Below are 27,985 nucleotides of genomic sequence, written 5' to 3'. Positions count from 1 at the left end.
TTCAATCTATACATGTTCAAGTTTTATTACAAAGTATGGTGGGCAGAAAATACGGTACTTCTTATACAGGAGGCTGAAACAGAATGAAAAGGTGAAAATTAGGTTTCATGTACTTAGGAAAGAAGAAGCAAAGTCATAGAACACTCCACTTTTAGGTGGCTTTGAAGTAGCCTTCAGTGGAGACTCCTCAGCATGTTTTCACAGCACAGTGTTAAAATTTTATTACAAGTCTTGTGTACAATCAGCCCTGTGAAAATATTTATAAAAGAAAAATGGCTACAGTACAGTTCTGTAAGGGATAGCTTCCTCTCCACCTGACCAGGAGATACCACAAAACCTATAAAATAGAGGGAAAGTTTAAATATGTAACAAGAAAGTAAGTTCAGACACATAGGCTAAAGGGCACAGAAATGAACTGGTTAGAGCTTATTATTTTGGGAAATAAGAGATCTTCATTTTCTATATAGAGGTTTATACAATCATGCTACAAATTCACATTGGGGGGTCACTGACAGAGGGGCCATGAAATAGGAACCAAAGTGATTCATATGCAAGTAAACTGATTCAAAGCTTCAGTTCAACAATTTTCGTAATGCACTGCATACCACAATCCACCCAAGGTGAGAACATTTCTTTTAAATAGAAGATATCACAAATTCATCTTCACTGGGTTTTCCCAAAGGTGGATGCTCGTCCATTTTCAGCTGTCACACAGACTATCAACATCTTTCTTCTGGAGTTCAAACTTGCTTTAGTTTATTTGTTTCTGGCATGACATACCAGTCCAAGCCTCTTTGGGAAAGCATCTGCACATTTCTGTATTTAAAAAATGACATCCAGAAAGTTGCCCAGAGGACCTGGTCCATCCCATGTGGCCACACATTTGACTTTGACCTTTAGCAGCAATGACAATGTGGGAGGAGAGGGTATGGGTGGGTGAGGTGGGCAAGGCTCTATGAGATACTTTCAGCAGCCGTCCAGCCAGGGCAGAGAAGATGATTCTCAGAAAGCCTGGTCCAGGGTTCATAGTAACTTTGTTCAATTCAGCTCTCTTCCCAGAAAAACCAATCTAAGTGCCAACCGTACCCTCCTTCCTTGTCCTGGGTTACATACAGTATAGGGAAAAGTGTGCTTCGAGGCTCCTACTTCAATGGTATCCCCTAACCCAAAGCAGGCAGTGAAAGGGGCTACCATATTCTCAAAATGGGGAAAGTGGAGGAGCAGTTCTGGGCTACCCTCCTAAGTCTGGTAAATCTTGCAACTCCTACATGTCCTTATAGCCTAGGAATTCAGGGCCTAGGCTGTAGCAAGGAGAATGTTCTACAATGAAAGGTAAGAGGAAGAAAAAGGAAGGGAAAAGTTCTGTATGACTGTTTGCTACCTTGGTATACATCTATAACCAAGAAGAGCCATGGGGGCTGGAGGTGTGGCTCAAGTGATAGAGTGCCTACTTTGCAAGTGGGAAGCCCTGAGTTCAAACCCCAGTACCACCAAAAAACCCCAAAGAAATTCCAAAGAAGCAGAAGAGTCATGGTCTAGAACAGTCAGAGCACAACCAACACTTGCAGAGTTTTATTTACCATCAGACATCACCTATGTCCACTGCCCCAGAGCAAATAGGGGCCTCCTCTGCCCTGAGCTGTCATCCTGTCCCACAGGATGCCGGATTTATGGTCTGGGAAGGCTGACCCAGGCTGATGACACTGAAATACCACTGGTTTTTCTCCTACATCCTAAATCTCCTTCTAAAATTTCAGCCATAACTATAAGCAACATTGTAGGATTCTGACTTTTTTTTTTTTTCCTCTCTGGTCTTCCTGAATCTTAGCTAGTTCTTAAGAGTCAATTTTGGTTCTGATGCAAAATTCTCACCCACTTCCCTCTTCAAGTCCTAACCTTGTAGGCAAGTTCCTCCCTGGAAGGAGAAGGCTCCAACCTGTTGAGGCCATGAATGTTTCAGACACATTCACTGGTAAAGACCTGAAACCTAGCTGAGTCAGCACTTTGCCTTCCTACAAACAGACCCAGAAAGTGTAGGCAATGGCCTGCACCTCAGCCTGCCAAGAGCAAGTCAAAGTGCCATCAAAGCCACACCAGAGCCCAAAGGTGCCTCCATGTGGCCCTCCTGGTGAAGTCCTATCAGCCACTGGAGAACAGATCAGAAACTCCCCCACACTCTTCCAACCAGTCTCACTGGCTCCAGTTTGAGAACTGGAACAAACTTAAACAAAGACTTGCTTTTGAAACTACAATAGACCAGTGCTTTCTAGAGCATGGCTAAGGGGTTTTCTATACTCTGAGACTACAGAAATCCCCACCTCAGCCACAAGTCATCTGAGAGAGCTGGGACTTCAAAATGCCAGCAATCCAGCAACTGCAGGGGTACGTTTGCTGAGGGAAGTCAGAGAGGCTCACCTGAGTCCACAGTGGGGTGCAGAGGAGTACACTGTAGAGCCTAAGGAAGGATGACAAGGCTGGGCGTCCATAAGATAAGGGAAAAACCATCAGAAGTGGTTGATTTCCAAAGAAAATACCCACCTCATCCAAATCTATTTCAGAAACCACTGCTAATTTTTTTTTTTGAAGTATTAGTTTTGAGTTCCAATTGACAAATCTTGCAATTCAGACCAGGTTCCACTGGGAACTCAGTGCAGGCAGGTCACCCCCAGGAGGACCGGCCCCTGCTACCACTCCACTCTGATTTCTACTGCAGACCCTTTCCACTAGAGGAACCGAAGGTCTCCAAGGCAGTAGCCATCAGTTAGATTTTTCTACTCTTGAGAGGAAGATCCCATGACCAGTAGCACATACAGTTAAAAGCATAGGAGTATGACCACAAACTGTGCTTTCCATCTCCAAATGATGCAGTGTAAATCGGATGGTAAATACAGAAGTCAACCTCAGATGACCAGCCAGAGTCCCAAAATCAGAATGACAAAGTAAGAAGGTCAAAGGGGAAACAGCCTTTCCTTTGGGACAAGTAGAAGTAAAGCAAGCTATGACTTTGGCATATAACTGCATCAGCTACAGAAAGGAAGGACTTAACAGAAGAGTTTAAGGGTGAGGAAAAATGAAGTGAACTTTGATTTTTTGAGCAGGTGTGAGCCTAAGTGGACTAAACCATTAGCCTTTAGGACTGCTACTCTCCTCCTCTCAAACAAGCAACTCAGAGGGTCTGAAAAGCCTTCAGGCACTTGGCAGAGCATGATGAGCCAGGCATACTCTCTGTCCACTCCGTGGACACATCTGAAGTCAAAATCACACACAAGCCCCTCTGTGGAACCCATTCATGTAACGGAAACAGGCACCAGTGGCCTGTAAGTCAACACAGCCAACTGCAGCCTACAAGTCCAATACTGCTTAGAAACTAAACTGGGGAGAGGGCAAGTTTTACCAGTGTGGGTGGTCTTAGCTGAATGACCTCAGGGCCTGTATTTTTTTGTATTTACTCAATGGCCTGAGATCATCACAGCCAATTAGTCCATCTCTTATGAGAACTGCCTGCCTCCCCCACTCTACAGATCTTGTTCAGGGTCAGACACACAGACTGTACCTCTCAGGAAGACTCTCTCACTCAGCACTTAATCCAAAGAGGAGTCAATATCCCACCAGCAACAGGAAATTCAACAAACAGAAACACAAGAAAACTCAACAAATACCAAAGTTCAGCTTAGAGATTGTTCTTGCCTCACACTCAAGTCCTGAAGTGGAGTGGCCTAGAGCCTACATCTGGAAGGAAAAATACTCTGAAGCCAGGGAATGGAAACAAACTCTAAGTTCAGCTTTCCTGAAATGAATCCCCTCCAGCTTGGGCCCCAGTCAGCTGCCTATCTCAGCTCTACCATGTGCCCAACAGGTACCAGTGGGGCTGGACACAGGAACTTCAGGGTGTAACAGAAGGCTTCCTGTATCTGTTCTGGAGACCTTAAGAGCCAAGCTGAGAAAAGGTTTATGAGCACCAGAGCAGTTTAGGATTCTTGGTCAGGCATGTGCCACTCAAGCAATGACTCAGAAGAGCAAACTTCTCTTGGAGTCAAGGGCCCAGTACATGCTCCAGGCACTGAGGGAAGAGAGGAAGGCGCAAAAAGGAAGGACTATGAATCAAAGAAAGAAATTGGAAGAGTAAAATTCTTTTCATAAAAAAATTAGCCTGATAGATAAAAAATATACAAAGTTGAGATTTGTTAAAGACATTGATACCAGGAGGAAAGATAGCTTCGAGTTAGTATTTGTTCCCATTTAAGTGCTAACACAGACATGGATGGGGACAACACATGACTGCTGCCTTGGGCAGCAAACAGACAGAGACAACTGGGCAGATGGATACAAATAGAGTCAGTGCTTATACTGCTCATGAACACAACAGCTGACAAACAAATATATAGAAATGTTTAATTGAAGAAGCAAGGGAGAAGAGGAAAGGAGAGAAAAAAATCTTAAAACTCAGCCCTTGGCTGAGGTGGTGCCACACAGCATTGAGTCCGGCATAAAGAGTGAAGGGTAGCTGGCCGGGAACTCCTAGAGCAGCTTCTGGAAACAGTGGGTGCAAAGCAATGACAGACATACTGGCCATTGGAAACATGTTCTTCTTACTTGGGGGGAGGCAGAGGTGAGAAACACACAAGCCCCTGCCTGGTGGGTTAGGCACCACCAACACTACACTCGGAGTATCTCCAGGCAGTTGTTGTAGCAGATGGCGATCCAGTCGGGCTGAGTTGATGCCCACTGCACGTTGTTGATCTCTCCTTCGGCTGTGTAGGCCAGGATAGGGTCCTCAATGGCTCGGGGCATTTGCTGGATGTCCCAGATAAGAGCCTGATGGTCATCCGCTAGGGACAAAGTCAGCAAGGAGAGTTATAACTCAGGCAATTGGGATAACAATCCCTGCATTTGGGGACCAAGCCACAGTTTACAATGCATTTACTCACCACCAAAACTCTGTGAAGGAGGTTTTATTGTAAGTTGGCCCCCACACACACCCTGAGGTTAGGAAGGCTAGCCTCAAACTCATGATTCTCCTGCCTTAAAATCAAGAGTGCTGGGATTACAGATATAAACCGCTACACCCAATTAAGGCCCCATTTTATAGATGAGGAAACTGAGATTCAGAAATGTATAGCACTTGCTCCAAGCCACAGAGCTAAGCAGGTAGTGAGTGGCAAGACCAGGATTCAAATTTGGGCCTTTGCTTCATGTCCCAGATGTGTCCTTATACACCAACCACTGCAGCATCAGGGGTAGACATTAGACCAGGACCAGATGGGAACCTCTTAGCAGGGTGTAGCATCAGGAAAGGACAATGGGATAAAAATGGTCCCAAAACATGATGTCATTTTCAGCCACTAAAAAACACTTGAGTAGTAAAAGGTCCTTCTCTGATGATTTAATCTGATGTGTTTCCCCTATTTTATGGACACTTATACTTCAATGAGCTGTTGTATGGATGACAGAGCTAAAGAGCTGTGTGGACATACGCTATTAAAAATTTTTCCTTGTCAGCTGGTGCATTCTTGCAATCCTAGCAGTTGGGAGGTTGAGGCAGGAGGATTGTAAATTCAAGGCCAGCCTGCCTTACACAGCAAAGCCCTCCCTCAACCTCCCAAAATAACCCTCCCCAAAACTCCCCAGTAAAGGGCTGTGAGAAACACCAAAAAGAAGGTAATCATCTTTAAAAAAAAAAGTACATGAAAAATGACTAGAAGGCAATGTATCAAAATGAGAGTAGTGGTAATGTTAGGTTGGCAAGGTTGTGAATTATATTTATTTTTCTCCAGTTCGGCATCTGTAACGTGTTCATATTACTTTTGTAATCAAAATAATAAGCTTTTAATTCAAATAAAGAGAAAAGAAGGTGATGATATTCAGAACCAAGGTGTTCTGATTCTACCACTCATTCAGATATGAAAGCCGGTCTTAGATACGTGGGGGATCTGAATAAACTAAACCCTTAATAGAACAGGCTAACCATGGGCAGCATAGGCCTCCTATCAAGTGCATAGCCACAGACAAGGTGCAAGATTCACTTCCCAGGGTGGTCTATGACAAGTGATCTGGGGCACTGTTTTAAACACTCAGCACCTCTAAAGTCCTGAGGTCCTGTTCCTCAATGCTCAACCAAGCTTGCTTCAGCAACAGCTCTCCAGTGGGAGGGTCTGAAGACCAGTACACCACACAAGAGCAGGGAGTCAAACCCAAGCAGCTGGCTAGAGCAGGAGATGGGATACTGGACCAGTGGTGCTCTCCATGAACCATGGTGGACACCTTTCTCTTTTCCTTCTCTCATCTTCCCTAATGGAACCACTGGACAAAAGAGAGGGTAATAATGAAGAAAGCAGACCATAGCCTGGGTACAGAAGGTGGCAGTGGGTTCTTAGTTGCTCAGTGAGTATATACAGGATGAGAGGGGCAAAATGGAAAATGCTTCCTACATGTCAAATAAATGCTAAGACAGAAAACAACCAAACCACATTACTTCTTTGGCTCCATAATGAACCAGGTTCATCATAAAGCTACTAATTAGTGGGGAGATGAAAAGTATGTTAGAATGAAGCCTAGTAGACTGAAAAACATAAAAAGCAGATTATGGGGCTAGAACAGAATTGTTTGTGTAAAATAAAGGGGAAGACATTCATATATAGTTAGTATGTGTGTACAAGTACACCAAAAGAAATAGGAAGGCACCCAAAATGTAGTTACAGGTCACCTATGGAGATGGGGAAGTGATATAGCAAGAGAAAAGATGGCTTTGCCTTACTATTTATTATACCTCTGAATTCTTTTTCTTTTTAAACAGTATTGGAGTTTGAACTCAGGGCCTTGCACATGCCAGACAGGCTCTCTACCACTTAAGCCATGCCACCAGCTCTTTCTGCTTTACGTATTTTTCAGATAGGGTCTCACATTTATGTCTGAGCCAGACCATGATCCTCCTATTTACACTTCCCACCTGTCGCCAGGATAACAGGCACATACCACCTCACTCAGCTTTTTTCTGTTGAGATGGGGGTTTCACAATTTTTTTGCTGGAACTGTGACCCTCCTGATCCCAGCCTCCTGTGTAGCTTGGGATGACAGGCACACACCACTGTGCCCAGCTATTAGGTGAGATAACTTTTTGCCTGGACTGATCTCAAACCATGATCCGCCCGATTTCAACCTTCCAAGTAACTAAGATTACCCAACCGTATTTTCATGTCTAATAATAAACTTACAGTATTTCCAAAATAAAAGTACTCTGACAACCTGCATATTTTTAGCAGGTACTCTTTTTGTCTGGAAAATGGTGAAATAAGAACTATAAGTTACACACTACTGACCAGGCAAGGCTATGTACCCTTCAATACATGCAGAACTCCCTGCTGATTGATTATAGTGAAGCCTGAAAGGCCCTGGGAGATGTCAATCTTGGCAGTCCCAAAGATTTTGCCATATCCAAGAGGGATAGGTCTTCCTGGATCTGAGTCCCCTCTGTGAACCTAGATTTCTGGGAGGACAGCATGAGGCACAGGTCTGCATCTAATATACATCATCATTGGAATATGAAAAATGCTCTTATATTCATGGAGGGTACAATATCATCTAGAAATGTGGACTGCTTCAATTTCACAAATGTGGGGAGGCTCCTGATTAAGTAACTTGGTATAAATCTCTCTTAGACAACAGTGAGGATTACATCCCTAAGGAGCCAGTAGTGGCAGATTTCCTTGCTACCACCATTATTCTCTCCCTACCATGCTTACCTGCAGTACAGATGTGGCAGGATGAATGTGGGGCCCAAGCAATGCCATTGACACAAGCTCGGTGGTTGTTTAACCTGGCGACAGGTGTGCAGGGAACTCGGACGTCCAGAATCACGACCTGCAGAAATACAAGTGGAAAGTCTAAGAACAGCAGGGTATGATAGAAAAAAAAAAACCAAAAAATACTACACACAAAAATAATTTGAAACATGATGTTTTCACTTATGGATTTAAATAATATTAAAGACAGAATTTCCTCAAAAATAAAAAATAAGGAAACAAAAAATACAAGTACTTTATAGTCCTGTATCATGAGTAACAATTGGGCCTTCAGATAAGAAGTTAGATAAGGGAGATTCCAAGAAGGCGGCTAGAGGTAGGAAGCAGAAAGCGACCCTCCTATAGTGAAATCTTGGAGAGACGCTGGAGACACACTTTGCAGGCATAATCACCGAGAAAAGGCATAACTTTGGCCCCTCCACATCTCCAGCCGGTGCAGAGAATCTCCACTTCAAGTTAAACGGAGAAACGAGGAGGGCCCCCTGGGCCGCCTGTGGCCGGCGCCCATACGGCTTGGGAAGACGCGGACCAGGTGAGCTTCACGGTACCGCGGTAGCCCCACAGACAAGCCTGGGCCAGAGCAGCATAGCCCCCTGGACAGACTGACCTCCACCCGGGAAAAAAAGAGAAACCGAATAATAAGCAATAAGAACAGTTAAGACACGCTGGAAAGAGGGTGGGGGGCCCTGAGCGCTGAAGATTGGGGGAAGGGAACCCTTCCCGGGACTGTAAATAAACGAGCCGGGCAGGACGAGAGCCTCTGGCGGGAGCGGGGCGCACGCCCAGCAACCAGGAGCGGGGACGCTTGTGAGAGGAGGGAAGACCCACTTCCCACGTGAACTGTAAACAAACATGGTGGCCGGCAGCAGCAGCAGCACCGCCCAGTAAGCAGGAGCAGGAAAGCCTCTGAAAGTGGCAGTGGGAGGAAAACTTCAGAGGAGAGGGGGGAAGACCCACCTCCCACATGAACTGTAAATAAACACGCAGGTCTGACAATGCGGGGGCAGTGTCACCTTTCCCAGTGCTTGGAAAGGGGAAAGCCTGTGGCAGAGGCTCCCGCACAGGAGAACTCTGAGCAAACAAAGCCTGTGGGACCAGGTGAGCGCTAGCTCACCCCAGAGATCTGCATAAATAACGCCGCCAGCTACAGACTGAGAGCAGCAGGCAGGCAAGCCACAGTTGCAGATACCACCCTCAGAACTGCCTCCAGACGCTTTTTTTTTCTTTTTCTCCCTACCTTTGATGAGAGAACAACCGAATTACACCTGCAAGCCGAAAAACTTACTGAAACTGTATTGCATTTGAACTGGGGACACTTGGTAGGGCTTTTTGTGTGTGTGTGTGTAGTTTTGTTCTACTTTATGCATCCCCTTTGATGAGACAACTACAGAACAACATCTGAGGCACCAACTCCAGGACTGGAGATTGAGACGGACATCCAAATTATTAAGACTGAAACTGTATTGCATATAAACTTGGAAGGCTTTTGGTTTATTTTTTTAATTTTCTATTTTCCATTTTATTTTAATTCATTTTTATATATAGATATTACTTTCATTTACTTTTTATTTTTTTATCTTTGATTTTCAATCCTCTCTTTGTCTCTCTAATGTCTGTTCAGCTTACTGTCGATTAGTACACTAACACTCCCTGTTTATACCTTTGAAACTCTCTTGTCTGATACCTTGTTCTGCTTTCTCCCTCTTGTCTGTATATTTGTTTTCCCCTTTTCTTTAACTTCTTGCTTCCATCTCAGCTCACTCTTCCATTCTAAATATTACCATTGTTATTATTACAAGCTAGAAAATACTTAACTACACACAGTACAGGGACAGTAACAACACCAAGGACAATGACGGGAAGACAGAAAAAACAGGGAAACCAGTTTCCCCACAGCAAAAAATTAGTACAGGAACCAGAGGGGAATGAAGAGAACAGAAACTCAGATCCAGACTCCAACAAAATGAAGATAAACTATGCCAAAGGACCCAATGAAGCCCACAAGAATAATTTAAAAGAAGACATACTACAAGTACTCAATGAGAATTTTATAGAGATGATACTGGATAGGGTCAACCAAAATGTACAGGAGACACTCAAGAAATTCCAAGACAATAAAAATAGAGAATTTGAAAAAGCAAAAGAAGAAATAAAGGAAACCATAGAAGCACTGTATAAACACCAAAGTGAAAGAGAGAACACAATGAATAAATGGATAAATGAACTCAGGACAAAAATAGGCAACAATAAAGAAGAAAACTGCCAGGATATGGAAAACCTCAGAAAAAAGAACGAAACAGAACTGCAAAACAAAACGGAAGGCCAATCCAGCAGAATAGAACAAACAGAACACAGAATCTCAGACTTGAAGATGAAATGGTAATTAAAGGAAAAACCAAAGAATTATTAATTAAACAACTCAAGACCTGTGAAAAGAAAATGCAAGAACTCACTGACTCCATCAAAAGACCAAACTTGAGAATCATGGGCATCGAAGAAGGAGAAGAGGTGCAAGCGAAGGGAATGCGTAATATATTCAACAAAATAATAACGGAAAATTTCCCAAATCTAGAGAAAGATATTCCCATACAAATGCAAGAGGCCTCCAGGACACCAAACAGACCAGATCAAAATAGAACTACTCCACGACATATCATCATTAAAACAACAAGTTCAGAAACTAAGGAAAGAATATTGAAGGCTGTAAGAGAGAAAAAACAAGTAACATACAAAGGTAAACCCATCAAAATCACAGCAGACTTCTCAACAGAAACATTAAAAGCAAGAAGAGCGTGGGGTGAGATATTCCAGGCACTGAATGAAAATAACTTCAACCCCAGGATACTCTACCCAGCAAAGCTATCATTCAAAATAGATGGAGCAATAAAAGTCTTCCATGATAAGCAGAAACTAAAACAATATGTGACCACAAAGCCACCATTACAAAAGATTCTGCAAGGGATCCTGCACACAGAAAGTGACACCCAACTTAACCATGAAAAGGCAGGCAGCACCAAACCACAGGATAAGAAAAAGCAAGACAGTAGAGAGTAACATCAAGTTAGGTACACACAATCAAACCTTCAAATAACTAAGACAACTAAATGGCAGGAATCACCACATACCTATCAGTACTAACGCTTAATGTTAATGGACTTAATTCACCCATCAAAAGACACCGTTTGACAAAATGGATTAAAAAAGAAGATCCAACAATTTGTTGCTTACAGGAGACTCATCTCACCGAAAGAAATAAGCATATGCTTAGGATGAAAGGCTGGAAGAAGATTTACCAAGCCAATGGCCCCCAAAAACAAGCAGGAGTAGCAATACTTATCTCTGACAAAGTAGACTTCAAACCTACATTGATCAAACGAGATAAAGAAGGACATTCCATACTAATAAAAGGGGAAATAGACCAAAAGGAAATAATAATCATCAATCTGTATGCACCCAATGTCAACGCACCCAATTTCATCAAACATACCCTGAAAGACCTAAAAGCATATCTAAACGCCAACACAGTGGTTGTGGGAGACTTTAACACTCCATTATCATCAATAGATAGGTCATCCAAACAAAAACTCAATAAAGAAATCCAAGATCTAAAATATGCAATAGATCAAGTGGACCTAGTAGATGTCTACAGAACAGTTCATCCAACCTCTACACAATATACATTCTTCTCAGCAGCCCATGGAACCTTCTCCAAAATAGATCATATCCCAGGGCACAAAGCAAGCCTCAGCAAATATAAGAAAATAGAAATAATACCGTGCATACTATCTGACCACAATGCAGTAAAAGTAGAACTCAACAACAAAAGTAAAGACAAAAAACATGCAAACAGCTGGAAACTAAATAACTCATTACTTAATGAAGAGTGGATCATCGATGCAATAAAAGAGGAAATTAAAAAGTTCCTGGAAGTCAATGAAAATGAAAACACAACCTACCGGAACCTATGGGACACAGCTAAGGCAGTCTTGAGAGGAAAGTTTATAGCCATGAGTGCATATATTAAAAAGATTGAAAGATCCCAAATCAATGACCTAATGATACATCTCAAACTCCTAGAAAAACAAGAACAAGCAAATCCCAAAACAAATAGAAGGAGAGAAATAATAAAAAGAAGAGCTGAAATCAACGAAATAGAAACCAAAAAAACCATACAAAGAATTAATGAAACAAAAAGTTGGTTCTTTGAAAAAATAAACAAGATCGATAGACCCCTGGCAAACCTGACTAAAATGAGGAGAGAAAAAACCCAAATTAGTAGAATTAGGAATGCAAAAGGGGAGATAACAACAAACACCATGAAGTCCAGGAAATCATCAGAGACTACTTTGAGAACCTATATTCAAATAAATTTGAAAATCTTAAAGAAATGGACAGATTTCTAGATACATATGATCATCCAAAACTGAACCAAGAGGAAATTAATCACCTGAATAGACCTATAACACAAAATGAAATTGAAGCAGCAATCAAGAGTCTCCCCAAAAAGAAAAGTCCAGGACCTGATGGATTCTCTGCTGAATTCTATCAGACCTTTAAAGAAGAACTGATACCAACCCTCCTTAAACTGTTCCATGAAATAGAAAGGGAAGGAAAACTGCCAAACACATTTTATGAAGCCAGTATTACACTTATCCCAAAACCAGGCAAAGACACCTCCAAAAAGGAGAACTATAGGCCAATCTCCTTAATGAACATTGATGCAAAAATCCTCAACAAAATAATGGCAAACCGAATTCAGCAACACATCAAAAAGATTATTCACCATGACCAAGTAGGCTTCATCCCAGGGACGCAGGGGTGGTTCAACATACGAAAATCAATAAACGTAATAAACCACATTAACAGAAGCAAAGACAAAAACCACTTGATCATCTCAATAGATGCAGAAAAAGCCTTTGATAAGATCCAACATCATTTCATGATAAAAGCTCTAAGAAAACTAGGAATAGAAGGAAAGTTCCTCAACATTATAAAAGCTATATATGACAAACCTACAGCCAGCATTATACTTAACGGAGAAAAATTAAAACCATTCCCTCTAAAATCAGGAACCAGACAAGGATGCCCACTATCTCCACTCCTATTCAACATAGTACTGGAATTCCTAGCCAGAGCAATTAGGCAAGAAGAAGGAATAAAAGGAATACAAATAGGTAAAGAAACTGTCAAAATATCCCTATTTGCAGACGACATGATCCTATACCTTAAAGACCCAAAAAACTACTCAGAAGCTTCTAGACATCATCAATAGCTATAGCAAGGTAGCAGGATATAAAATCAACATAGAAAAATCATTAGCATTTCTATACACTAACAATGAACAAACTGAAAAAGAATATATGAAAACAATTCCATTTACAATAGCCTCAAAAAAAATCAAATACCTAGGTGTAAACCTAACAAAAGATGTGAAAGACCTCTACAAGGAAAACTATACACTTCTGAAGAAAGAGATTGAGGAAGACTATAGAAAGTGGAGAGATCTCCCATGCTCATGGATTGGTAGAATCAACATAGTAAAAATGTCAATACTCCCCAAAGTAATCTACATGTTTAATGCAATTCCCATCAAAATTCCAATGACATTCATTGAAGAGATTGAAAAATCTACTGTTAAATTTATATGGAAACACAAGAGGCCACGAATAGCCAAGGCAATACTCAGTCAAAAGAACAATGCAGGAGGTATCACAATACCTGACTTCAAACTATATTACAAAGCAATAACAATAAAAACAGCATGGTACTGGCACAAAAACAGACATGAAGACCAGTGGAACAGAATAGAAGATCCAGATATGAAGCCACACAACTATAAGCAACTTATCTTTGACAAAGGAGCTAAAAATATACGATGGAGAAATAGCAGCCTCTTCAACAAAAACTGCTGGGAAAACTGGTTAGCAGTCTGCAAAAAACTGAAACTAGATCCATGTATATCACCCTATACCAAGATTAACTCAAAATGGATCAAGGATCTTAATATCAGACCCCAAACTCTTAAGTTGATACAGGAAAGAGTAGGAACTACTCTGGAGTTAGTAGGTATAGGTAAGAACTTTCTCAATGAAACCCCAGCAGCACAGCAACTAAGAGATAGCATAGATAAACGGGACCTCATAAAACTAAAAAGCTTCTGTTCATCAAAAGAAATGGTCTCTAAACTGAAGAGAACACCCACAGAGTGGGAGAAAATATTTGCCAACTACACATCAGACAAAGGACTGATAACCAGAATATACAGGGAACTTAAAAAACTAAATTCTCTCAAAACTAATGAACCAATAAAGAAATGGGCATGTGAACTAAATAGAATTTTCTCAAAAGAAGAAATTCAAATGGCCAGAAAACACATGAAAAAATGCTCACCATCTCTAGCAATAAAGGAAATGCAAATTAAAACCACGCTAAGATTCCACCTCACCCCTGTTAGAATAGCCATCATCAGCAACGCCACCAACAACAGGTGTTGGCGAGGATGCGGGGGAAAAAGGAACCCTCTTACACTGTTGGTGGGAATGTAGACTAGTACAACCACTCTGGAAAAAAATCTGGAGGCTACTTAAAAAGCTGGACATCGATCTACCATTTGATCCAGCAATACCACTCTTGGGGATATACCCAAAAGACTGTTACTCCAGAGGCACCTGCACATCCATGTTTATTGCGGCACTATTCACAATAGCCAAGTTATGGAAACAGCCAAGATGCCCCAGCACTGACGAATGGATTAAGAAAATGTGGTATCTATACACAATGGAATTTTATGCAGCCATGAAGAAGAACGAAATGTTATCATTTGCTGGTAAATGGATGGAATTGGAGAACATCATTCTGAGTGAGGTTAGCCTGGCTCAAAAAACCAAAAATCGTATGTTCTCCCTCATATGTGGACATTAGATCAAGGGCAAACACAACAAGGGGATTGGACTTTGAGCACATGATAAAAGTGAGAGCACACAAAGGAGGGGTGAGGATAGGTAAGACACCTAAAAAACTAGCTAGCATTTGTTGCCCTCAACGCAGAGAAACTAAAGCAGATACCTTAAAGCAACTGAGGCCAATAGGAAAAGGGGAACAGGTACTACAGAAAAGGTTAGATCAAAAAGAATTAACCTAGAAGATAACACCCACGCACAGGAAATCAATGTGAGTCAATGCCCTGTATAGCTATCCTTATCTCAACCAGCAAAAACCCTTGTTCCTTCCTATTATTGCTTATACTCTCTCTACAACAAAATTAGAAATAAGGGCAAAATAGTTTCTGCTGGGTATTGGGGGGGGGAGAGGGAGGGGGCGGAGTGGGTGGTAAGGGATGGGGTGGGGGCAGTGGGGAGAAATGAAAAAAAAAAAGAAGTTAGATAAGAACTATGTGCATCTCAGCTGGACAGAGCCTCAGGACTGCAGAATTTGGAATAGAAGCCTAAGGCCTGGGCATAGTCATTCATACCTATAATCCCAGCTATCCAGAAGGAAGAGATTGGGAGGATTGAGGTTTAAGGCTAGATGGGGCAAAAAGTTAACATGACCATATCTAAATCATTAAGCAGGGTATAGCAGAAAGCACATGAGATCTCAGCTAGGTCAGAAACCACAGGTGGTAGGACTGCAGTCTGAGGCCAACCCTGGGCAAAAATGGGAGACCCTACCTGAAAAATAACTAAAGCAAAAAAAGGACTAGGGGCATGGTTCAAGTGGTAGAGTGCCTGCCTAGCAAGTGTCAAGGCCCTGAGGCCTTGAGTTAAAACCCCAATACAGCGCCCCCCCCCCCAAAAAAAAGTCTGAGGCACTAGATTCAACAAACCATACTTAACCAGTGCATCCTCTCTACTCACAATTCATGCCTTTTACTAAGAAAAGACTACTGGGGGGTGGAATGTGGCCCAAACAATGTATACATGTGAGTAAATGTAAAAACAAAAACAAAAGAGAAGACTGCAGAGAGAGTTGCCATTTCTACATATATTTGCTAAAGCTATATAAATCTGTCCAGAACATACAGGGGAAAACTCTGTTTTTCAACTCAGCACACATGATTTACATTTTTTTTTTTTCCTGTGGTGCTGGCAATTGAAACCAGAGCTGAGTCACCATCTCTAGTCCCTGGTTTACTCTTCAGAATAATGCTGGTTTGGCTCCAACAATTTATTAGAAGTTCTTAATACATAGTTCTTGTTCTAGGTAAGGCTTTCTGAACCTTGGCCCTACTGAAATTTTGGGTAGGGTAACACTTTGTTGGGGACTGTCAGGCACATTGTAGGATGTTTACAGCTCCCCTGGTCACTACCCACTAGGTGCCAGGAATACTTATCTACCTCCCCTGAATTGTGGCAACCAAAAATGTCTCCAGAAATTTCCAAAGATCCCCTAGGCACAAAATTGCCACTAGTGGAGAGATACTCTTCCAGATACGCTAAGAAGTGTGGGAGTTAGGTGACAAGGCCTGTATCAGCCTATATGGAGTGCTCACCTCCATTCCATCCATGGCCATGGTGGCCAGGTAGTTAGGGTCCTGCTTGTTCCAGCAGAGACGAAGCAGCGGGTGATGCTGTGGGTCTTCATAAATGATGGTGCTGTGTTCCAGATGGCGGAGGTCAAACATTCGCACCGAGCCATCAGCACCCACAGAGGCAAACATGTCTCTGCCACCCCCAGCTCGGCTAAATGCAATATCATAGACCTGTTGGTAAGTAAGAAGCTTTAGTCAGATTCAGACCTATCACCTACTGCAGGAAAATCTGCTGTCTCCAGTTCATCTGAACCCAGTTCATGGGACCAGAAGCAGGTAAGTGAAGCCCAAATGGTGCCTGAACACTAGAACTCCAGAGCTGTAGCGTCCATGACTTCCCAAAGAGTGAAGATCGTTTTGTTATAGACATTGGCTAGCTTCTTCTTATGTCTAGCTTTCCAAGTTTTCTTCCTCCAACCTCTATGATAAAACAAAAGGCACATACCCTGCTGATTACCAGAGCACAGATAATCCTGAGCAAGAATTCCAAACACACAGGCTCAGTGGAAGCCAGAGCACATGGCTGTCTTTTGCCACACTCCAACACTGAGACATTTATTTCCTGGGCTTTGGTGACTTTCATTTGTATGCAAATAGAGGCAGGTCCATGACCCCATTATGGTTGAGATCATTAATTTAAGGGGTGGAATCCTCCTGTCGCCACTAATAGTAGCCAAGCTGGTCCAGCTATCAAACCTGGACCTAAGACTCATTTGCAAGAAAGAAGTAACATGATTCAATTTTGAATTATGGGAGCTTCCAGTGTTCCTATATTCACAAACAGATTTAGAAATACTCTTGTTCTAGGACTGTTCTGCTTCTTCTCTTAGTTGGTTTCTATTTATAAGTGAATCAATTTAGGTTTTGAAATCACTGTTTCATGCATTTATAATTTGCTAAAACTACACAGTTTCACTAACGTCTATCAGGAAACACAGGCAGAGAGCAATGGGGAGCTTCTGAGAAAGAGAGGGACCAAGACAGATAGACAAAGCCAGAGACAGACAAGTGGAGAGAACATGGAAGTGAAAAAATAAATGCCAAACAAAACCTACCTTCTGCAATCAAGGAGAATAATGACAGCTTTTGGGAAAATATGAATGGAATTTTTCACTAGACAATGTAGTTCCTGCCCTCTTGGGGTTCTTGCCTACTGCCAAATGAGCATCTACTTCTACTCAACCTTCTAAATTCTTGGCTACCTCTGAAGAGATTATGCTTCTTTTTATATGGGCAGAAACTAAAGGGAATTGGGTGCCTGTATCCCAGCACTCAGAAAGCTGAAGCAGGAGGACTTGGTACCATACACTGCAAATTTGAGGTTAGCCTGGGCTACATAGTGAGACTCTGTCTGAAAAAAAAAAAGAATTGGGTCAGTCATCAATAAGGTGCACCCAGATCTGAGATGCCTGACAGATCAAGGCTTTTTCTAGTGCTCTCCAGCTGCTCAGACGCATGCTTAGCAGTATGTGCGTGGTCCCAGTTCTGGGAAGCCTTCAGGAACAGAGACGTTACAGATGCCCAGGGGTAGTGTGGCTCAGTGAACACAGTTCTCGGCTTAAAGTGACTGCTCCTTCATCCATGTTCCACCTGTGCAGTTCATCAGAAATTAGGGGAAGGCTGCAAACCCCAAATGTACCAAAACCTCCTCTACTCTGATCTGCAAAAGGCAGCCATGAAAGTCTCCCAAACAAGTCTTTCCTTAGACAGAAAGAAGCAGACTGAGAGAAATCCAAAGCACTAAGAAGAGTTCCTGTTTCTCTCAGAACCACCATCCTCAGGCTCATTCTTTCAAGGACAGAATGCTGGTCCAGAGCCTATTTGCTATGATCCATTCCCTGCCCCCCCCACCAACCCTCTCCAATGGCTCATCTCTGTATTGTAAGAAAACTGATTCCTACAGGCTAAGTTTGGAAGGGTTCTGGGTTTGCTCGCTTCAGTCACAGGAGGCCTTGGTGAAAAACTTGATGCTGGAGGCCCTAGTGGGAAACTGGATGCAATGAAGCAGGGAGTACCTAAGTATTTCTCTTCTCTTTGTTCCCAGAGCATCTCTGCAAGGTAAACCCTGCCACCTCCCTTGGCCCCTTCTGCTCCTATCTCTCAATTACCTCATTGCTAACATGTGGCTTTTCAGCTTCACCACCACCTGTGTAAGCAACCCCGGCTTAAACCACCTAAGTTTAAACACTTAGTAATCTCCATCTCTGGTTTAGGTCCAGCAGAGATTCACAGATTAGACTGTCCTATAACTGAAATGTAGCAACCTGTTAAACTTGATGCCAAGTGGGTTTCCAAAAGTTCCTTACTGGTTCTTTTTGTAGGATAAACTTTCATTTGACCCTTGGTTTAGCAAGAGTCAAATCCAGCAGTCTGTAACAGATCTTACCCCCAGAAGTACAGAAAGTCAAGAATAACCCCTAGTTAAGAATGATAACCTACCTTGCTATTCTGTTGACCATCTCAAGTTTCTGGCCTAAAGCCAATGCATCCTTTTTACCTACACAAATACTAACACCCCTAGCTGTACAGGTAAGGGAGAACAGAAAAGGAAACACAAGCTCCAATAAATGAGAAAAGGAGCCTGAAATGGCTCTGGGAAGAAACACTTACGGCCATTTCCCCAAATCACCAAAGGAATGTTTTGACTAAAACATATTATTGGCAGTGTTTTCAGCTTTTCCCACAAACATAGAAGAAATATCACCATCAAAGCAATCTTTGATTATTACATCTCTAAGTAGCATTAAAAGTATAAAGACTGCCTGTGTGTGGTGGGGCATGCCTGCAATTCTAGTTACCTGGGAGGCTGAGGTGGGAGGATCAAGAGTTCAGGACCAGCCCAGGCAAAGGTAGTAGTGAGACAGTATCTCAAAAACAAAATAAAAACAAAATGGCTGGGGGCATAGTTCAAGTGGTAGAGCCTTTCCCTAGCATGCACAACAGCCTGGATTCACAATCCTCATCACTGCAAGGAACAAAAAAAAAGTATAAAGATTAAACATTCTAGAATGTCATAAAAAATTTTTAGAGGAGTGATAATTAGGTTTGTCAGGAAATTTCCCCTCTTCCTTTCTCCACTCTTCCAAGAAGCCATTATGTTTTAAGGTGTTACTCTAAGCTCCTAGTGTGTCTATAAGATACTTTATTATTAAAAAGTAGCAACCTCTGGCATGAAAAGAAAAATGACAGACTGCAGAATAAGTCATTCATCTCAGTCAAAATGCATTAGTTTACAGCAGTGTTATTTCTTGCTGCTTTGACACATTATAATTTTAGTTTATGCAAGAAGTACATCAGCATGTGCCTTTCTACATAACCTCCAAAACAGTGAGAGAGCAACACAACTCTAACCTGCAGACGCAGAAAACATCTGTGAAAGAAAAGGAAAAGCATCTTTACCTCTTTGTCATGGGCAATGAGCTGGGTCTTCACATGGCCAGACACAAGATTCACTCGCCCCAAAACCTGCCCAGTCTCCAGTCCCCAGATGGTACAAGTCGTGTCAATGCTTGAGGTACCTATAAACACCAGGACAAGTCAGTGGCTACTAGGAGCAAAGCTCCCAAGCAAACTTCCCTCCTGTGCTTGCTCTTCTACTTTGCCCAGGGGACAACAGGCCACACACTTCCTGGGCACAGGAAGCACCTTTCTGAGCTTTCTGAGTACCTCAGGACCTTAGATTTTAACTGGAGAGACGAGACAAGGCGTGCGCGCGCGCACACACACCCCCTTCGATACTATATGAGGAATTAATGGTCACTCTATTTCCCACTTCCCCATCCTAGGATGATATATGTACCACAGGCCCACGTATCTTTGCTTCTTCAAACTGGAATACACACTCCCTAACTTCCTTACCTAAAAGATAAGGGTCCACCTCATTCCAGTCAAAGGAGGTCAGGGGGGCACAGAAATCTGAGTTCTTGTTATTATTTAGCAAACATTCCAGCCTGGTCTCTGTTTCACCAACCTGAAGAAACAATAATTTAAAAAATTAGCCAGTCTTATCTTCACAAAAAGTCTTAAAGGCCTTGTGTAGACAATATCTTAGTAAATCTAAGACATCAGGAAAAACTCATAAAGACTAATAAAATCCAGAGGAACTCCCTAGCAGAATTTGTTCAAAACTCTGTCCTCTGCCCAGTTTTGCTTTCTAAGTTTTCATCCCTGCATCTTTCTAGTGGGCAGGTCTTCTCACTTGCCCTCCTCAGAATCTGTGTACCTTGTCTATTGAGTTCTACACCCCCAGGCTACTGGGAATGCTCTGTCTGTTAAGCTCAGCTGAGAAGGGGGCTGAGGTATGCAAGATCCACTTATATAATGTATTAGAATCAATGACCTGGTATTTTAACTTACTCAAGGCTGTTCTTGTCACATCAGGTTAACTGAGTTTCAGGTTTCCAGGGCTGGCTACAATTAGCAGCAAGACTTTATGGCATTTTGGCTAGATTTACTAGAAAATATGCTGAGCCAAACAAGGTCAGTCCAAAAATGCATTGCTTGTTCCTCCCTTGCTAACTGTCTGCACCGTATGACTCCATGCTGCTAAAAGCTGACCCTGAGAAAACCCATTTGACTGCTAATCGAGCATCTGCTTACCCTCCACACACGGAGATAGTCGCCACTCGTCGCCAGTAGGTCTGGATAGACTCCCTTTGTGTCAGGGATCCACATGAGCTTTGTGGTGGGGTATGGATGGTCAAAGGTGTTTCGGCAAATAAACTCTGAACTCTCCTCATCTAGACCAACAAGCTGAACCTGCAACACACCAAAGTTGAGCCACATAAGCATTTGTTTTTCTGGAGCAGCATCAGACCCCTAGTCAGTGTCAGAAGTGTTGACACTGTACTACACTTAACTGCAGAGTCAAAAACTACTACAGGGGCTAGAGGCATGGCTCAAGTGTTAGAGTCCTGCTTAGCAAGTGGAAAGCCCTGATTTCAAACCCCAGTACCACAAAAGAAAACAAACAAAAAAACCTACTATGGTGAGAGGGCATTAAAACCAACCATCCCACTGCCAAGTAGGAAACTCAGACTCAGTTCAGTTACATTTAACAGTGAAATGCTAAGAAGAGGTAGAGACATGGTCTGAATACAGGTTTTTTGATTCTAAGTCCTACACTCTTAACCCCAAACCATATAACCCCAACATCTGCCTCCTGAACTCCAGGCCTTAGATTTTTAACTGGAGAGACAAAGGTATACACACACAGAAAGGGGTTGGTGGAGTGGCTCAAGTGGTAGAGTGCCTGCTTAGCAAGAATGAGGCCCTGAGTTCAAACCCCAGCAGCACCAAAAAAAAAAAGACAAAATACACAATAGAAAGCTCAACATTATATGAGGAATTAACCACATTCCATATTTAGCCTAGTTCTCATTTGGCCTGTTCTAGGATACCATGTGTACCTCAGGCCCCCTGGGTAAAAACAGGTCACAAATATTTTTTCCTAAAAGAGTTTTCTAGCTCAAGGCTTCACTTTCAGGTCTATGATCCATTTCAAGTTAATTCTTTATATAATACAAGGTATGAGTCAAGGTTTTTCTTATATATGAATGTCTGGTTGTCCTAGATCACCTGTTGAAGACTACTTTCTCCTTTGTATCACCTTGTCCCTTTCATTGAAAATCAATTGACCTTGTGCTTATGTACCTCCTTCTGCACTCTCTATCCTGTTCATATTCATGTATATGCCTGTCTGCTTACTAATACCTCACTGTCCTATAGTAACTTCCTAGTAAGTCCTGAAAGTAGGTAGCATGAATTCTCCAACTTTGTTCCTTTCAAAACTGTTTTGCTATTATATACTTTTGCTTTTCCATGCAAATTTTACAACTATCAAATTCTACATAAAGCCTGATGAGCTTTGGACTGGAATTGTGTTCAATCTTCAGGTCAGTGTGAGAAGAACTGCCATCTTTATTTACAATATTAATCCTCCCAACCCATAAGCATATTTTCCCATTACTTCTGCTTTTAATTTCTTTCAGCAATGCTTTAAAGTTTCCGAGTACAGATCTTGCAATTCTTTCATTAACTTTGTTCCTAAGTAATTTTTATGCTATTATAAATGGAATTATTTTTGGAGTTTTAAGGTTTTTCTTCAGCACTACCTAGCACTGTGCTTTAAATTTCATTTGATTATTCACTGCTATTATATAGAATGTTTATTTTTATACATTAATCTTGGCTGCTTTGCTACATTTGTTGTTTGTAGCTTTTTTGTAGATTTGTAAAGATTTTCCTATGTATATTTATAGATCTTGTCTTAAAAATCTGTATGATGACTTAATCTGAACACTAGAGGTTTTTTGTTTGTTTTCAGTTTGAAGTCAGGGCCTCAAGCTTGTTAGATAGGCAACCTATCATTTGAGCCACACCCCCAGACCTTTTTTACTTTATTATTTTTCAGTCAATTTTCTTCTAATATTATTTGCAGACTTTTTTATATTCAGAATATGATCTGGAATTGATTTTCATATGCAATGGAAATTAAAGGATTCTAAATTTTTCAGCCAGAGGGACATCAATTATGCCAATGTAATTTTCCCCAGTGACTTAGTTCTATCTTATGACCTATTACATGCCTATACATTCTCAGATCTGTTTTGGGCTATTCCAGTTTCACCAATCTATCTGGCTATAATTACACCAATTCCTGTTTGTTTATTCTAGTCTAATAGGACAAGTGTTCCTGTTTTTCAATATGTCCTTTCATTTTCCCCTGAAGTTTTTACTAATTGACATCCGTATGCATTTATTCTTAAGACTGGAGACAAGACAGTACTTCAGTTCTGGCCCTTCTTTTACCCTTTATGTGACTGTGAGTGACTATAACTGACTTCATCTTCCCATATGCTTTAATATGTAGTATTTTTTTTCCAGTTAATTGACTTCCCTTTATTTTAAATTGGGTTATCTTTTTAAAAACTGCATTTTCTGTTGGACATGAAGTTCTACATACTTATTAAGACAAAATACTCATTTTTTTGGGTATACTTTTATTTGTTTTTAAGGCAGAGTCTTGCTATATTGTACATGCTGGCCTCCAACTGTCAATCCTTGTCTTGGGTTCTTCAACATTATTTTTTCCATATAAACCTTGCAGATATTTAAGTACTCGTCCAAGTACTTATGACACAATCTACACAGGTTGTAGATTTGTAAACATTACTTCACTGCCTTCTGCCATCAAATGTAGCTAGTCTATTTTACCCTCTTAAAGAGGATTTGATCATTTTGCCTGAATGTCTAAAGGATTCTTTCTTCATCCTTAAGGTACAGAATTTGTTCTAGGAAATGCTTCAATGCCAATTGTTTTGTGCCAACTTTTCTTGAGATACAGTTTGAACTCATTACATCAAATCTTTACTTCTAAATTCTTTAATTATAGATTTGACTATTTTAGTTTCTTTTCTTTTTTTTTTTTTTTTTGGTTCTCTTCTCAGGGACACCAATTATGCTTAAGTAAGGTCTACTTTTCTTTATCTATTATATTCTCTCTCATTGTTAACTTCTATTTAATTTTTTTCAGTTTGTCCTCCTTCCTTACCCTTTTCTGTGTTTTCAACAGTTTGTATTTGTCTTTATTCTGTTTTAACTTGGCTTTTAATTCTATGATAATTTTAGTTTTCTTTTCCACTACTTTCCTGAGCTCTGCTGGTTCTGTTTTCTCTTGCCATAGTGCAGACAAGGTAAAGGCACTGTTCTCCTATATCTCTGCCTGGAGTTCTGCATTTTCCTAAGTTCTCTGGATTCACAGTGGCAGAAGAGTAGCCATTTTTCAACTATGGTAAATACACTTTTCTAAGGTGGGTACTCTACTTGGCTGTTTGTTTCCATTTCTCTCCTCTTCTCTTATAGTACCTTTTTATAGCTAGCTAGTGCTGGGTCATTCTGAATGAGACAGGTTCTTCCTAGATGATTTAGAGGAGGTTCCTATGGGAGAGAGGCTGGAGCCATGGTCTAAGTTAGCAAAACATGTGAAGTCTTTGCATCTCCTTACTCAAGAAGTGAGGTGGTACCAATGCTGCTTATAGTTCAATCTCTCTGCCATCAGCCTCATTGTCTAGAAGAGGTGGCATGTCCATGTGTCTTCTTGTACAGTTTAGCTCTCTTCTTACCCTTGCTGCCAGCCTGTGCACCCTCTTCTCACTGTCTCAAAGGATTTTACCCATGAAAATAAGATTTTTGAGGGCTAGTGGTACAGTGCCTGCCTAGTAATTGTGAGGCCCTGAGTTCAAACCCCAGTACTTGCAAAAAAAAAAAAAATACATATATATATAATTTTTGAGTAACTGTTGCTCTTCTGAGTCGGATAACTCAAGTCACAGATACTGTTTCTCGGTCTCTTCCCTAGCGTGATTATCTGTTGCCCTTCTTTACATATTGTGGTAGCATAAGGAATAATTAAATCTGACTTCATCATTTTATTGTTGACATTTTGGTCTTTCTCTCCATAATCTTTCCTGTCCTCCTGCTTAAACTTCTTCGATCTCCTATCTCCAGTGCCCTTCTGCAAGCACTGTTCCACAACACTTTCCCCAACATGTGAAACAAAGTCCCCAAAGAGGAAAGGCTGTGAAGCAGGATTTTTTCATTCATTCATTGATTGGTTTGGTTTTTGTTTGAAGCCCAGGATGGCCTCAAACTTGTGATCCTCCTGACTGAGCTTCCCAACTGCTGGGACTACAGGCATGCACAACTAATTTTCTTAGAAATGGCAAATTACATTCATATTTTCACTAACCTCCAAGTGAAATACAGCTTCCTTAATTGCAAATGGAGGCAGCTACATACAGTATGATTATAATTTTGTTACAGAGAATCTGATTTTTTTCATATCACATATGAAAACACTGTTAAACATTTTGAAATGCTGTTTACCCCCAGCACTACTTAAAAAGTATGGTTATTACACTGGCTGGTAATATGTAGATTTAATGCATTAAAACTAAATATTATTACATTACCACTTTTAAAAAAATGTTTTTGATATCTGTAGTTCAGTATAATTGGTTTCTTTTGGAATACTATGTATTTTATGCATTTGAAAATGTAATTATGAGGAGTCTATAGCCATCAGCTTTCTGAAGGTGTCCACCATGGCATGAACACACAGAAGGTAACACTGGCTTACAGGTAAGTGGAGGCAAGAAAACATTGTTTATATCAAGTGAGTGAGTTCAGACATAGTTAACTGCTTATTCTGGTAATACTGGGATTACTGATTTGCACTTCCCTACTAAGCCATACTACCTGTGTGCCTGGCATAAAGAAGGAACTCCATACAGCTGCTAAGTGAAAGGGCAAGCTTTGGGAAAGACTTTCTGTTAAATGTGGTTTGACACTGATTACTCCATTGATTCCACAAGCAGCCTAACTGTGACTGTTTGTCCTCGCTTAGAAATGGGACTACTATTGCCAACCCAATGACTATGGAAGAACTTAATATCAACTTATGTGAAAAGACTTCAGCTCTTTCAAAGACATATTTTACTTTATTTTTCACATGTATCCTTAATTGATAATTCTTGTGGTCTTAATTTTACTAAGACAGTGTCCACATCAGGACCTTGAATTCCATTCTCAGTTCTGATGTAGAAGAAATAAGTATCATAGAGAGGGTAAAAAAGCTAGGTCTTGCTTGGGGAAGGGTGAATCAGTGCATACACTCTGGGATTTGTTTGTGAACTGTGTATGTGTAATGTCAAGACAGTAAGAGTGCATCTCTTTCATGTAATTCTCAACAGGACTGACTCCAAAGAAGTTAGGACCTACTCCAGAGAAACAGGTGTGCTCCTGAAAAAACTATAAACAAATTTAAAATGTTCAAATGTTTTTGCAGGGCCTTCACATGTAAAAGAGAACCCCTTTCCTTATAGCACACTGTGGGTCAGAAATAAAACTTGACTTGTGCAACATCTCACAGCTTCTCAGTGGACCAAACTCTCCATCACCTGGCACCCCCCCCCCACGCCCCCAGGCTTGTTACTGTCGAATTTTATTCTGATGTTTTGGCAGCAAGCAAAACACTCGCTTGAAACACCACTAAGCCAAAGCTTTCAGCTGCTGACCACTATCATTCACAACTTTTCCTCTATTAGGGCAAAAGGAAAAAATTATGGCGGGGGGGAACCTCTTCCCAACAACTTTCGAAATAACATTATCCTGCACACTTAAAAGCTCCCCCTCTGCCACTGCTTCGATGAAGGATTCTCAAATTGATGGATGTCCAGCAAGACTTACTAAAGATTACAAATCAGCCTGAAAGGAGCCAAGAAAAGATTAGGCTCAATGTCATCTGTCATCCAGAAATAATGGCGGGATCATGCCACAGGCCAAGCCTTCCAAGAAGAGACTGCTTTAGAGAGGATGGACATCAGGATCCACCTGAGGGGAGGAAGGGGAGGAGGATTGGGCAGGGGAAGCCCGTGCAGTAAGTGGTCTAACGGAAATCTCTAGTGGCCAGGAGCGCACGACCACCAATCCCACCAATGGAAGTGCCAACATTTTCACCACCTCCGCCCTCCATGCTCAACTGAAGCAATGCGGCACTATTGGGGGGCGGGGAAAATGGGAGGGACAGACCGTACAGCTTTGAGGTGTAAACTCTGCTTTGAGACCCGTTACCACTACGAAATACCTGCCAGCGTCGGGCACAGTGTTGTGCCTCACAACACCGCGTCTCAGTTTCCCCACCTCCCAATAATGCTGTCAGGATTAAACGAAGCAACGAGTGCGAAACTCTCAGCCCAGGGTTTGACACAGACAAATCGCGGGTTCTGGGGTCTGGGCTCAGGCCCGGAGAGGGCGCTCCCGGGGCCCCCTCCCCGCCGGCTCGGTTCTGAGTCCCTGCCCGGCCCACCTTGTTGTTGTATTCCTCCACGAAGCTGCCCAGCGCCAGGCGAAAGCGTTTATCGGGCCGCACGCTCCAGTTCATGGCGTAGACGGTCCAGGGCGCTTCATACTTGTAAATCTCCTTCCGTTTGCCGTGCAGGGACATGGTGGCGGCTGGGCCGCAGAGCCGGCCGGAGCGGCAGCGGGCTACGGCGGGCCGGGCGCGAGTCAGGCGGGAAGCCAAGCCTGGGACCAAGGGGTCCGAAGGAAGGCGGGGTCGGGGTCGGGCAGGAACTGCCTGGCCCGCAGGCGGGGCCTCGGCAACAAACAACGACCGAGGGGCCCGACCCCCAATTTCAGACCAGCTTGGGCACCGACAACAACCACCTTCCGTTTGGAATGCCGCCCCGCCCCCTCAGAACGGAAGCTACGAGACCCCCGCAGCGATGACGGCCGTTGGCTGCTTGATACGTCCTTTTGAAACTGTTCCTTCTTCTGACTGGTTATTGTGGCCGCAACGTTCGCGATCTCCTCGCTATTGGCCTAAACGTTTGTCATTCCAACCCCCCTCGTCCCGCCTAACTTCGGGAGGCAGGCACTTTCGAAGTCCAAAGGTCATTGGCTAGGTAAAATGTCAGTGAGATAGATAACGGCGCAGCGGGGGTGAATGGGGGCGTGGGTGGCGTACAGGTGAGCATGCCCCACAGCGGGCCTCCAAGTTCTAGGCCAAGTTTCTAAGAGTCAAGCCTCTTGCGTGATCTGAGAAGCCTCTTCACGCTGTCGAGTAGAATTTTAAAATTCTGCCTTGATAGCTAGT

General features: G+C 42.1%; 1 protein-coding gene across 2 annotated transcripts; it reads right to left on the bottom strand.

Moving 5' to 3' along the window:
* On the bottom strand, nucleotides 1–27,587 carry Dcaf7 (DDB1 and CUL4 associated factor 7). 2 transcript variants are annotated; one of them, XR_002213928.2, is made up of 8 exons: nucleotides 27,197–27,587; nucleotides 20,929–21,087; nucleotides 20,188–20,299; nucleotides 19,729–19,847; nucleotides 16,291–16,500; nucleotides 7,740–7,857; nucleotides 4,594–4,829; nucleotides 1–73 (listed from the first exon to the last, which is right to left on the bottom strand). XR_002213928.2 is itself a non-coding variant. In XM_020188393.2 (7 exons), exons 1-7 carry the CDS (start codon nucleotides 27,332–27,334, stop codon nucleotides 4,657–4,659), a joined length of 1,029 nt encoding a protein of 342 aa, XP_020043982.1. In that variant the 5' UTR covers nucleotides 27,335–27,587; the 3' UTR covers nucleotides 1–4,656. The 2 variants fall into 2 exon arrangements, 1 of the variants encoding a protein (XP_020043982.1); XM_020188393.2 differs by having other exon boundaries at nucleotides 1–4,829.
* Between the last annotated feature and the right edge of the window lie 398 nt (nucleotides 27,588–27,985).

This window comes from Castor canadensis, chromosome 11 (assembly GCF_047511655.1).
Source record: "Castor canadensis chromosome 11, mCasCan1.hap1v2, whole genome shotgun sequence".
Taxonomy (NCBI): Eukaryota; Metazoa; Chordata; class Mammalia; order Rodentia; family Castoridae; genus Castor; species Castor canadensis.
Note: the sequence above shows the minus strand (reverse complement) of the source record. Positions and strands in the feature narration are given on the sequence as shown.